Source organism: Tamandua tetradactyla, chromosome 17, assembly GCF_023851605.1.
Source record: "Tamandua tetradactyla isolate mTamTet1 chromosome 17, mTamTet1.pri, whole genome shotgun sequence".
Lineage (NCBI taxonomy): Eukaryota > Metazoa > Chordata > Mammalia > Pilosa > Myrmecophagidae > Tamandua > Tamandua tetradactyla.
This window is the reverse complement of record NC_135343.1, coordinates 14,772,605-14,786,510: the sequence shown is the minus strand read 5'-3', so window position 1 is coordinate 14,786,510 and position 13,906 is coordinate 14,772,605. Positions and strand designations below refer to the sequence as shown.

Below are 13,906 nucleotides of genomic sequence, written 5' to 3'. Positions count from 1 at the left end.
ACCCTTCAATATGTCAATGTTCCTTCTCATTAGATGAATCCACCTAGAAGCCAAGTGGCAAGGAAACCTGGGTGATGCTGTCCATGGAGGTCAACTTACTGCAGTACCAAGCAGGGTGGAGAAGGGCAGAGAATGGATTTAGGGGGAAAACAGAATAATCAGTGCTTCATGTATTCATCTATCTATCTGTTTATTCAGCAATTATAGGCAGCTTTGTAAAACAATTAAGAACAAAGGCTCTGAAGTCAGACAAGCCTGGATTTGTATCTGGCTCTGACACTTACAATCTCTGTGATTTTAGACAAGTCACTTTCTCTAAACCTCAATATCCTTAAATATAAAATGGTAGTGATAATTCTGTCTTAAAGTTTTCCATTGGGGAAACAGAAGTCACAAATGAATTGTTTAGTACAAGACCACAACCAAGTGAGTTGTATCTGGTTTGTGTCCAGTACTATTTTATGGGCGAGCTTGGGAGGAGAAAAGAAATGGGGTTCAGCTGCAGAATGCCCTCCCTCACCACGTGTGGACACACTGAGTGCAGTACAGATGTGGGCAGAGGAAGAAATCACAGTGGGCTGGAGAAATCCAGACCACATTACCTAAAGGATGGGTAGGCCTGGCTAAGTCAAGAGGAGGAAGGGCAGGCCAGATAGAGGGACTGGTGAATAAATCAAAGCCAAGGAGAGTCAGAGGGAGAGAAAAGGCCCAGGAGAACAATGGGTGAGACTGTTGAGAGAAGAGCTGGTTGAGGGTCTCAGTGTTCTAATTTGTCAAGGCAAGGGGCTGGCCTGAGGCCCTAGCATGAGGATCACAACTCTAAGGTTCACAGGGGCCAAGCAAGTAGTGCACTCCTGTGAAAGAGGTGAAGTGATGCACACCTGTGAAAGGGGTGTGGGTAAAGGGTGGTTCCCAAGTAGAAGCCCTACTTCTGCAGAGTGTGGTACTGCTCTGCAGACCCAGTGGCACCAGATTCTAATAGTCAGAAGATGCTAGGAATATGAATTTTAGGAGAAATTTCCTAACTAAAAAAAAAGAAAAAAAAAAGTGAGCTTATACCAAACTTGTAAGAAGACTAAACAGTCCATCACCTTTAAGATAATCTAATCAAGTTTCTGATCTGTGGTGCTGAATAAGGATTACAAGAAAAAGCTGCCTCCGCAAAATGGATTAGGATTAAAACATGGCTTTATTAGGGTGCATACTTTGAACCAAACCAGCACATTTGGTTCTTCTCTGATGAAATATTTTAAATATTTAGATAAAAACAGGGACCAATACTCAAACACCCATATTCTCCCATCCAGTCTTCTTGCTCTCTTCTTTATATCTAGCGAGACCACCCCTCTCCATTTAATCTCCCTGCTCCATTCAACCTTAAGGCCAGAGCATGGCTACTGGCTTGGAGATGACTGGAAGAGGTAGCTGTAGCACTACCTGCTTGTCAGGTTTTGTATCCAAGGGCCCAGAACTCTGTCTAGAACGCCCTTCTTAGGACTTTGACCTTCTTTGGGGCCCCTGGTCTCCATGGGATTATCTGGGAACTCTGGTGATAAAAGTTGAGATGTTAGCATTTGATGGTTTGCCATGAAGTCCACTCACTGATTGCCATACCTGAAAATCCCACCTCTGTGCCCTGGCTCTCATGGCCCTGGTGGGCAGAGAGGTGGGCTCTCTGGGTAGCAGATGAGGGGAGGCTGAGGGCAGAGAGGCCTCTGGGCAGCCCCAGAAAGAGTTGAAAGGCAGAGTCAGCAGCTGGACCAAGCTTTTGGTTCCACACTTGTTTCTCATGAATAATTAAAATGCAGGGAAGTGAGGAAGTCTATGGAGAAGATGCTGGAAATAATGAGGTTGTAGGGAACAGCCAACAGCAACCTTAAAATATTGTTCTCCAGAAGAAAAAAAAAAGGCATAGTAATAATCAATCAAACACTGCTTTTGTCTCCCAAACCTTTCCCAGCCTCACCTTCACAAAGGCTCCTCTTCAATGGGCAAGTGCATTCTTCAAGCTATTCAAATCCCATCCCAGCCATGCTTGCCTTTTTTCTTTATAGATCTTCTGCCTCCCTTTCCCTACATTTTTTTTTCCCTTTTCTGACCTTTCATCACCACTACTAATGGTATAATTCACCTCCATCATACACCATCTTGGACTCTTCCCTGACTGCATATATGTCAGTCTGCCTCTGATTAAACTAGTCACTCTTTGAGAGAGAAGACCGGGGATTTTCCTTGAGTTTCTCGCAGTGTCCCTCAGTCCCCCACACACATGCAGGACCATCCAACACCCTGGTTCACTCCCTGAAGCTGAGGGAATTTCCAAAAATGTCTAAAACAGTATTCTCTAGAGCTACAAGCGGGGAGAATTCAACCCATCACCAGTTACTGAGTAGATACTCTACTGACTTGACCTCCCTTGGGAAGAACTAAGGAGACTTGACCTTAACCTAGAAGGAATCTCCCCCATTATACTTGTGCTGGTTTGAAATGATGTATGGCCCCTAGAAAAACCATGTTTTAATCCTAATCCCATTTTGTAAAGGCAGCCATTTCTTCTAATCCCTATTCAGCATTGTATGTTTGAAACTGTAATTAGATCATCTCCCTGGAGATGTGATGTAATCAAGAGTGGTTGTTAAGCTGGATTAGGTGACGACATGTCTCCACCCATTTGGGTGGGTTTTGATTGTTTCTGGAGTCCTATAAAAGAGGAAACATTTTGGAGAATGAGAGATTCAGAGAGAGCAGAGCAGAACGACATAGCCACGAGAAGCAGAGTCCACCAGCCAGCGATCTTTGCAGATGAAAAAGGAAAATGCTTCCCGGGGAGCTTCATGAAACAAGAAGCCAGGAGAAGAAGCTAGCAGATGACATCATGCTCATCGTGTGCCCTTCCAGATGAGAGAGGAACCCTGACTGTGTTCACCATGTACCCTTCCACTTGAGAGAGAAACCCTGAACTTCATCAGCCTTCTTGAACCAAGGTATCTTTCCCTGGATGCCTTAAATTGGACATTTCTGTAGACTTGTTTTAATTGGGACATTTTCTTGGCCTTTCAACTATAAACTAGCAACTTATTAAATTCCTCTTTTTAAAAGCCATTCCATTTCTGGTATTTTGCATTCTGGCAGCTAGCAAACTAGAACAATACTTCAAAATAAGATTTTGGGTTTGTAATCTGTGGTCTGAAATCGTTTTCAAGGTTGGCACATGGAAAAAATCCACACTGGTATATTGGGGGTGGGGGGGTACATGGTCTGGGAATCGAACCCAGGTCTCCTGCATGTGGTATTCTCATTTTAACTGATACAGTTCAATGAACTCAAAGCCTATGACTTCACTCATTTACCTGCTTAGTGAGGAGAACAAAAGCTAGGACTTGCAGTGGTGGATCCAGCACATATTGTGAAGTCAGGTTCTTGAGCTCCCAGCCTCGAGGTGGGTGGGCCTCTTCATGGAGGTGGGAAAGAAGATGGGTACAGAGAAATTGGACTATCTTGTGCTCACAGCAGGAGTATCAACAAGTAACCGTTTCTGATTACCATTCACAAAGATGGAAGGCACTGGATTCACCAATTCTACAAGCTGATTTGTTGGGTTTCCAGCTCACCTCCTAATGAATGGATCTTAATCACCCTCATGTAGGCCAGCCACAGCCATGAGTGGGTCACCAAACCTCACCTGTTTTAAGCACTCCAGAGGGGTTCTGTGGTATATTTCACACCTGCCTTACCTGTGTAGCCAGTGGAAGGAAGAGTCTCGGAGGCGACTTTTCCTCCAGTGCTCCAGTCCCCATGGAACACCTCCTCTTGGGCTCTGAACCACCCACCAAGTACCTGATGGCCTCACTTTGCTTGGGAGTTAATCTTTCCTTGCCATCTAGGTCACCAGCTTCTTGAAGACCTTGCTTTCCCACATTCCCTAGCACAGTGCAGGCTACTGCCAATAGCTCCCTCCTGAATATCTGGTGAAGGGCCACAGTCCCAGCTTTTCCAGGGAGCCTTCTCCTTCCCCTCTCCACCCTGCTCACCAACCATTCACTCCTTACAGAACCCTCTACCACCTGAGAACTGGACACCATAAGCAAGCACCAGGCCTCTACGCATTTGTCCAGGCTCCTTAGGTCGGTCGAGGGCTCTGTAAAGGCAGGCACTGTGATCAGGCTTCTGCTGAGCAACTGGCACCAACTCGGGGCACACAGTGGATTTTTTTATATAAATAACAACTTTATTGAGATATAATTAAGTGTATAATACAGTGGTTTTTAGTATGTTCACAGTAATGCAACTGTCACCACAACTAATTTTAGAACATTTTCATCACACTAAAAAGAAACCCATACCCACTAGCCATTACTGCCCTACCTCCTACACTCCCCACCCCACTCTGCCCTGGGCAACCTCAGTCTACTTTGTCTCCATGGATTTACCTATGCTGGACTTTTTTTTTTTTTTTAACATGGGCAGGCACCGGGAATCGAATATGCTGGACATTTTATGTCATTGGAATCATACAAAATGTGGTATTTTATGACTGGCTTCTTTCTCTCAGCATGATATTTTTAACATTCATCATGCTATAGCTTATATCAGTACTTAAGTTCTTTTTATTGCCAATAATATCCATTATATGAATAGTACACATTTTATTTGTTCATTCATCAGGTGATAACATTTGGGTTGATTCCACTTATTTGCTATCATAAATAATACTCCTATGAACATTCAGTGTACATGAACATTCATGTACAAATTTTTGTGCAGACATGTTTTCCTTTCTCTGAGTATATACCTAAAAGTGGAATTGCTGGGTCATATGGTAATTGTATTTAACTTCTTGAATAACTGCCAGACAGTTTTTCAAAGTGGTTGAACCATTTCATGTTCCTACCAACAAGCAGTGTTATGTAGGTTCCAGTTGCTCCAAATCCTGCTGACACTTGTTATTGTCAGTCTTTTTAATTTTAGCTATCATAGTTGGTGTGAAGAGTTGTCTTGTGGTTTTGATTCACATTTTCCTAAGACTAATGATGTTGATCCTTTTCTTGTGTTTATTAGCTATTTGTGTATCTTCTTTGGAGAAATGTCTATTTGGATCCTTTGCTCATTTTTAATTGTGTTATTTGTTTTTTATTATTGAGTTGCAAGAGTTTTTTATATATTCTGGATAGTAGACCCTTATCAGATACAGGATTTGCAAGTTTTCCCATTCTGTGGGTTCTTTTTCAGTTCTTGATGGTCTCTTTTAAAGCATAAAAGTTTTTAATTTTAAGTGCAATTATAGTTTTGCTTATGCTTTTGATGTCAGATCTAAGAACTGTTGCCTAATCCAAGATGACAAAGATTTACTCTTCCGTATTTTTTACAGAGTTTTATTGTTTGTTTGTTTGTTTGTTTGTTTCCAGGGCACGGGGGCTTGTGCACAGGAATCAAACCTGGGTTTCCCACATGGCAGGCGAGAATTCTACCACTGAACTAGAGTTTTATAATTGTAGCTCTTGCATTTAGGTCTTTGACCCATTTTGAGTTTTGTGTGTGTGTGTTTGGTGTGAGGTAAGGGTACAGCTTCATTCTTTTGCAAGCACATATCAAGTTATCACAGAACCATGAGTTGAGAACATTATTCTTTCCTCATTGAAATGTCTTGTCACTCTTGTAGAAATCAGTTGACCATAGATGTGTGAGGTTTTTTTTTGTTCACTCAATTCTATCCCATTGACCTATATGTCTGTTCTAACACCATTACCACACTGTCTTGATTACTTCCTTATAGTAAGCTTTGAAATCAGTAAGTTAAAAGTCTTCCAACGTTGTTCTTTTCCTTTGTTCTGGCTATCCTGGGCACACAGTAGATCCTGAAAACATGCTGTTTGCTTGATCACTTGCTTTCTTGCCTTAGTGTTTCATTGATGTACTAGCAAGCCCATAAGAGCCTAATCAGTCTGCATGTTTAGATGAAAAATTCCTCTCCCCACTCTGCAGCCTCTACTTCACAAAACATTTGGCCAGTCAAGCTTCAGGCTGTTCTGGTGAGCAGCCATAGTCCAGGGCAAGGTAGTAAAAGAGGGAACTCAGTGGGGTACATCTTGCCCTTCAACTAGGAGCTCTGAATCCAACACATCCTTCTCCCTCTGCTCCTCCCCAACCTCCCAGCCTTCCTTCCACTTCCCTCCCCTTTAGGATAATCAGTGTTTGGGTGACTGTAATTTTATCTAGGTCCACTTCCAGCCAAATCACACTAGCCCTCCTTTTGTGCCTCTGTCACTCCTGCCATTCTCCTTCCCTTTCCTAAGCATAATTCTTGGCAAAATGGTACAGGGTATGGGACATCTGTCCTGTCAGGTGTGATGGGTACTACAGCCTTGCCTTCCTAGTGGCATCTCTGGTCACCTCCATGTGTTCTGTATGGACCCATGGAATGCTGGGAGCATTTCTCTGTGGCCATGCTGCAGGTAGGAGGCAGGCAGGAGTCAGCGCATGAAGACAGACCTGGCCTAATGCCAACATTGCTAACTGTGCAAACATGGAACTATTACCCAACCTCTCTGAAATACAGCTTCCTCATTTGTTAAATGGGGATACCACCCTCATCAGGTTGTGGGAGCAATTAATGATTGAATAGAAGTGAATGTTCATTATTGTCAATTGTAATACTAGCATTTATTGAATGCTTTCTTTGTGCCAGTTTCCATGCAAGTGTTCAAATTAAATCAAGTAGAGTAAAGGAAAAGATTTCATGATCCTCCCAAGCCATAAATTTGTATATTTTGAGCATCTGCTGTGTGTTTAATCCTAGGTTCATCTTCGCATGTATTTTCAATTCCTTAGGTTTATAAGAGGCCAATTAATTGTACCCCCTGCCCCTACACATTCTAAACCAGTTGAGAACTACACAGAGGAATCAGGGAGAAATAAAAACAGATACTATATTGTATTATATTGGTTACACCAAAACATAGTTGAGACCTACAGCCGAAATGAGCCTTCACCACTGCCACCACCTCTTCCTCCTCCTTTTTAGTTTCCAGTTTACATCCTGTTCTCCAGCTACAGAGCTGGCAGCAAGGGAATGGGGTGCTAAGGGACAGGTCTCCTAAGGATACAACTGAGACTCTGATCAGTCCTTCTGACTGTTTACTTGAATCCAGGTTCTACTCTGTGGCCTCTAGGTCATCCTGGCCCTGCTGCAGGGTCACCAGCTCTGCTCATCTTGCATAAAAACCTGTCTCTCTGGAATGTTGATGTTAAGTCTTCAAATCTGTGCCCCATATGCACCTTGAAACTTGTTGCCGATTCTGACTTTTTTATAGCAACTTAGAGCTCTGTGACTGTGCACAACTAGGTTAAACTTTCTATGCCTCAATTTCCTCATCTCTCATAACAAGCTTCATAACCAACCCATAGGCCATTGGCAGGATTAGCGATAAAGCCATTAGTTAGGGCCTGGCACACAGTAGGCCCTCGCGTGGAGCCATTGGGTAGGCCTGGTTCAGGACCCCGGGGAAGTAAGCCTTCCGTTCCGGCTGGAAGTCTTCTCCTTGTGTGCCAAGCAAGTCTCTTTGGAGGGGACCACATGATCAAGGACAGGTCTGTATGCTAGAGTTTGGAGACTGTGGGTTTGGGAGAAATGAGGACTTAGCAGAAATGGATCATTGAAAGACAGTTACCGGCGCACAGATACATCTACAGAGGTTCACTGTCTGAGTGGAGGGATCCCAGTGCCAATATTTCTCACCTCCTCCAGGTGGGGGTAGGAAGGGGCAGGGTTGGTAGCGGAAATGAGTCAATACCCTGAGCCTCCCTACAAATCCATATTTAGGACTGCTGGAGGCAAAATAGTGAAGTAAGCTATGGTTTCCACAAGGCACCCCACTTCCTCTTTCTGTACCCTATTCTACCTTTTTAGCACCCCTCCCCCAGGCAGCCAGGGAGAAAAGAATCAGAAAAACAAATTCATTCTAAGACAGAGGTCAGCAAACTATGGTCCGTGGGCCAGATCCAGGGACAGCCGATGGCCTACGAATGGTTTTTACATTTTTAAATGGTTGAAAAAAAATCAAAAGAATAATACTTCATGACATGAAAATTATATGAAATTCAGTGTCAATAAATAAAATTGTATTGGAACACAGCCGCACCCATTTGTTTACATATTCCCTATGGTTTTCATGCTCCCACAGCAGAGTTGAATAGTTATGGCAGAAACCATAAGGCCACAGTGCCTAAGATAATAACTCTTTGGCCCTTTAAGAAAAAGTTTGCTGACCCACAGCTCTAAGATGTTAGAAATGTAATGTTATGTGCCCAAGTGGATTTGGTTACGAAAAGCATAGAGGAGAAAACAAACCTGGGGCTGGTGGCCTATAGCCGGAATATTTGGTAGGGAAGCTTTCCTGATATACTTCCAGTTTCACTGTAGGGGAAAGGGGGAGCTAAATGTCCAGTCCTGCAGATGAGGCTGCTTCTCTACTCACTGGGATAGGAAGCCCGGGGCAGGAAGCAGTTGGATTCAGGCCTGTGACTCATTCTGGCTGGGTAGACAGCAGGACTCAGAAGTGGATCAATAGCCTTCAGTGAACCCAACCGGCCAGTTTCCCTACCTCGCAGTGATTTTACCTAGGGTCCCTCATGTTTCCAGAGTCCTCTGGAGACCCCCAGGGCTTGCCCTGAGCAGCACATTCACTGCTTGCTTCTCTCCTCTGCAGAGTTTGCCTTCTGCCAGGTAGACGCCTCAATTGCTCTAGCTCTGGCCCTGGCCGTGCTGTGTGACCTGCTCCAGCAGTGGGACCAGCTGGCCCCTGCACTACCTGTCCTCATGGGATGGTTGTTGGGAGACGGTGACGACCTCATGTCCTGTGTGGAGAGCACACATCAGGTAACCCCGTGTCTCAGGGCCAAGGGAGGCTGGGCCGGAGTGTCCTAGCACTGAATGTAGCACTTAGGTTTCATAGAGCTTAATGTGCCTGTTGAAAGCACGCTTCTGGATTTTTAAGTACAGGGTAAAAAACAGTTGGGCAAGTCTCCAAATGATCATGGCAGCCTGCTGGGTGTTGCTGTGCTCACTCTGCTGGCTGGCCTTGGGGTTCTCATGATAAGCCTTCAGATCAGCCCAGGAAGAGGACTTTGAAAGAGGCCACTTCGAAACTGTGCAGAGAATACTTGTTAGTCAGCATTGGAATTGCCTGAGACTCCCCAAGGTTAGGTCTGAGGGTGAAGATATCCAGAGGCATCAGGGTCTTCCTGGGGTCCTTGCTGCTTGAAGAAAACTGGAGGCCCCCTCCAGATAGGGAGAGAACTCAGCAGATAGGAAAACTGAAGACTAAGACAAGCAACAAAAGCATTCTGAGAACCGAAATCCATATCCACCAGGGTCTGACTCAGCAGGCCTTTTTGGCATCCCCCGCAGACCAAGAGTTCAAAAAGCAGCCTGTTTATAAGAATTTGAAGACATGATAAAGTGTCTGTGATAAAATGACCTTGCCAACCCACAGCATCATAGAACTTTGGTTTCATACTCAGAGACTAGTGTCCTGTGGCTGGTAATTCCTTACTCTGTTTTGCTGCTGAGATTTCCCTTCCTCTCTCCTCTCTGATTCCAGATGTACCTTTAGGTCTAGGGCCCACTCCCACATTGAGGTCCAACGGTTGCCTCAGTTTTCAGCATCAGACCCCCAAAATATCTTGGCTTTGAACCACAAACACATCTTTATCAAAAGTCGTGTTAAGTCTGGAAAAAAAATTCCCCTCTGGTAGAAATGTACAATGAGTGAAAATAGAAGGTGACCTTCAAGACTGCAAGTGCTTTGTATATGTGGGTGTTGACAGGAGAGAGTGGGTCCTCTGTCAGGTGGGGGAGGGGACACACCCCTTCTGCATGTCTGGCCTGGGCTGGGACTTGTCAGCATTCCTCTGAGGCTGCCTCTCGGCTTTTTCATTCGTTTAGGTGGAAGAAGACCACCTATTTGAAAAAGCAGAAGTCAACTTTTGGTCTGAGACCCTGGTCTTCGTGAAGTACCTCTGCAAGCACCTCTTCCATCTCCTCTCCAAGTCTGGCTGGCGTCCCCTCAGCCCTGGAAGTCTCCATCACCTTCAAAGGACAGCATCAGAGCAGTACTGCCTCCTCTCCCAGCTCTTTAGAGAACTGCCACCAAGTGCTGAGTTTTTGAAGACCACGGAGCTCACAAGAATGCGCATTCAGGAGGAGAGGACTTCAGCTTGCCTGAGGCTGCTGGCCTTTCTGGAAGGAAAGAAAGGGGAAGACAACCTAGTGCTCAGTGCTTCTGACTCCCCTGTAGAAGGAAGTCAATTAAGTCTTCCAACAAGAGAAACAGCTTGTTGAGAAAGTAGATTTGGGGAGCGGAGATTATTCCTCCATTAAATCTGCAGGAAACGTGTTGAACACAAATTCAAAAACCTGTCCCCTTCATGCCTCCCAGACTTCTGTGAGTCGAGTCTTATGTCCTTCCCCACGGAGGAATTTTTCTTCAGTTGACTCATTCAAGTCAGCCTGGTTTATTGTAGCTACTGTAGGAAGTGAGGCTACCATGTTGAAGGTTTACTCTGTTCCCAGGTGCAGACCACCTGCAGACCTCAATTGGCCTCCTTCATCCCCCAGGACCTCTAATGTCCAGCCCACAGCCTGCCTGCATTTTCTGTAAATTGACTACATAGAGTAGGGTTTTAACACGTTTTATACACACACACACACACATATATATGTATATATTTTTCCCCCTGTTGGCTGGATATAGGGGCTGGATTACCCAGATTTCTAAATTTTATTCCATTTTAGCAAGGCAGAAATATTTTCCAAATTTGAATCTTGAGAGAATTGAGGGTCAACTTCATACAGATAATTTTTTTTATTGCCTGCAGTGACCTACACATTCCGTCCTAATTATTAAAAGCGCTCTCCCTAACCCCCCGAAAAAGCGTTTGTGCTAATGCTAGGAAACCTGATTTGCTACCCAGTGAAAGCTCCGACTCTGGCCATCAGAAGCAGCCTATGGAAAGAAAGGAGAGCCAGAATAAATTTTTTGTTTGATACGTACACTGTTTATTGTCATTTTCTAGGTGGCAGTTACAAGAAGATTCTCATTTAAGATGCCAGTAATCACATTTATATTTTTTCAAAAAATAAAACCGTAAGGGTTTTCTTTCTGCTTTTCCAAGTCTAATCCAGCTGTTCCTCAAACACCCAGCAGGTGTCGCACTTGCATACATATTGCTGCTGTGCTCCGTTTTTTCATCAGCTTGCCTTTTTCAAATTCATAATTTTAGAGTTAAGTGTTACCCACAAACATTTTACCTTGAAAGTCACAGCTTGGATGGTCCTTATCCTCACTCACATTCATTTTTCATCCCACTTATCTGAAAAAGCCATTTCAGTCATAGTGTATAAACTTGTTCCAGTTTTTAGGGTTGGTAAACATTTTTAAATACTTCCTAGATGAGCAATTGCTTAGAATTATTGGTGTTTGAGGGTCCGAAGGGGCAGGTTAGAGGAGACAGAGTTTAGTATGATCATTTCCTACTGCAGAAGAGCTGATATTTCAAAATGCAATTTATTTCTCTGAGAAAAAAAAAATCTAACTCTGAAAACACACCTATGTAAGTATAGAGAAAAGTAAAAATATAGAGAAAAGGCTCAGTGGAAAGAGGCAGAGAAAGAAGTTAACTCAGTATCTAAAGGTTTGTTTTAAAGAGATCAGGAAATTCCCTGAGTGGTTTTGCACCAGTTAGCCCCAACTGTGGTTTTTGTGATCCTGAGTTAATTACCTGGTTAGGCATCTGTGGAGTCCACACTTGATGGAAACTTGCCAACCTGACACTTTTTGTTCTGAGAAGACCTAGCTGGTGAGAAGCCAGGAATTGTTGCTGATAACCATGGGAGAATAATTATTAAACTGGTTCCAACAAAGCCCAGCACGTTGGAAAAGGCCAGCGTTCCTTTTTTTTTTTTTCCCCTCCATTTAAAATGAAATAAAAGCAGTTACATAATAATAAAAATACTTTACACTGGCAGGTACTCTGTACTGAAGCATGTACCATAACATGTTTACATGTTATCTCCAGAAGCCTTTCTAACAAGCCTGCAAAGTGGGTATTCTCATGGTGGGTGAAGAGGAATTACCTCTGATTTTGATCTTGAATGACCATGGTCAACCTGGGAGCTGGGAGGTGGACAGTTGTTTCCACTGTTTCCATATCTGGAATCTTTTTACTGACCTAATAACAATGGTTGAGAAGTGACTGTTTCAGGCCTTCCTGAGGCATTCCCAGGGGAAGCTTAGAAGACACCCAGCTCCAGGGGTCATCCTGAAGCTCTCTGCAGTTGGAGCCACTTCAACAGAGAGCAAAGCCAAACAATCAGGGCTCTTGAGCACCCAGGTCTTTCCTGCGCATGCCAGCCACTGTTTAGTTTAGTTTGCTAAAAGTTTAGTTTACTAAAAAGACTAGAGCAGTCTAGGCTCTATGGTTGGCTCTGCACTTAGGATCCTGAGGACCCCCACCCAACTGACCCTAGCCAGAGGCCTGGCTTTCTCCATGTTTAGGCTTTGTGAATTTGTTTTAATAAGTACGATGGCTTATACCTGTTTATTGTTCAAACACCTCAGATACCTCATTTGCACCTTTACAAGAGTGAGCGATGAGTCAAGTAAGGATTATGTTAGTTTTACAAGTAAAGAAACCTAAGTACCAAATAAGTTATGGTGACATGGCTTGTAAGGGGCAGGGCCAGAACTCGAGCCCCACCTTCCGAATCCTGAAGCCCTGGCTGGGTCGGGACTCCAGCGCGCCGGCCCACGGGTGGAGAAGGCAGCAGTGGGAGCTGCACACCTACCTGGCCTCTCAGGAGTCGGTTCCCTACGTGAAGGCCTGGTTCCTTCCGGACCAAGTCACCTGGGAGGCGGGGGGTGCGCGTTCAGGAAAACAGCAAGAAGGAAGGTCATTTTGGGAAGGGGACGTGGCTCGCGTGGCCCCCTTCCCTGGCCGATAGTAGACCCAAATGAGGCCAGCGCTGCCAGGTGTGCGGAATCGTAGGTCCCGCCCCAGCTTTTTGACAGCCCGAACAGACGTGGAGTGAGCCGTCCCTAAGCAGGCCCTACGGTTGGAGAAGTCGGCGGCTTTCGCCGCACTGGGCGCTAGAGGGGGATGTCTGTCCCATGCCCGGGCGGGGGCGGGGCGCCTGGCCGCGCCGAGCTGGCAAAGCGCATTTCCCAGGGAAGCAGAGGGAAGGCGCGTCCACCCTCGTGTCCTCGGTGCCCAGCGAAGCTTGCGGGCCGCAACGAGCTAACGCGAGGGCATGACGCCGCCAACGGTCGGGGAGAGAAGGGCCTTTGAAGGCGCGCCAGACCCAGGCTGCGCCAGGGCGGATAGGTTCGGTCCGCAGCTGCACCCCAACCCTAAGAGGGCTTGAAAACGGCCGGGCCGAACAGCAGACGGACGGGGGGGTCGGAAAATCGTTTTCTTGCCTGCACGGTTCTCCCGGCCTTTTCCCCGGTCCTCTGAGCCGTCTCCCCCGCCCTGGACGCACCGCGCCACTCCGCGCCTTTGGCCCTGGCTCAAGGTCTTGTGATGTGATTAGCAAAGCCAGCGCCTTGTCCTCAGACACTCAGCCCTGCCAGGGCGGCCCCGGCGCTCAGGCCCTGTTTACTACAGCCTGGGCGGGGAGGGGGCGGAGAAACAGGCCCCGTCTCTGGCCTGCGAGACCGCCGCGGCAGCCGCCCGCGTGGCCGCCCCCGCCTCAAACCCTGCCGTGTCTCCACGTGCAGTTGGGCCGGAGCCGCCACCCGCGGGACTCAGACCCAGGGCCCCCGCCCCTCAGGCCAGAGCACTCTTTGCAAACCAGCCGGGCCACGCGAACGGTTGCAATATTCATGTATTTTGCAATTCCCGCGCCCTG

At 45.8% G+C, this 13,906-nt stretch overlaps 1 protein-coding gene across 5 annotated transcripts in view; it reads left to right on the top strand.

Moving 5' to 3' along the window:
• THADA (THADA armadillo repeat containing) overlaps positions 1-12,372 on the top strand; it is a 456,651-nt gene extending 444,279 nt beyond the window's left edge. For 4 of the 5 annotated variants that reach the window (XM_077134100.1, XM_077134099.1, XM_077134098.1 and 1 more), the window contains exons 37-38: positions 8,706-8,875; positions 9,944-12,372. In XM_077134100.1, the coding sequence (XP_076990215.1) occupies positions 8,706-8,875; positions 9,944-10,339 (566 nt within the window). In that variant the 3' untranslated portion in view covers positions 10,340-12,372. The remainder of the gene's footprint in view (positions 1-8,705; positions 8,876-9,943) is intronic. The other variant, XM_077134096.1, reaches the window with a different exon arrangement.
• The last annotated feature ends 1,534 nt before the right edge of the window (positions 12,373-13,906 follow it).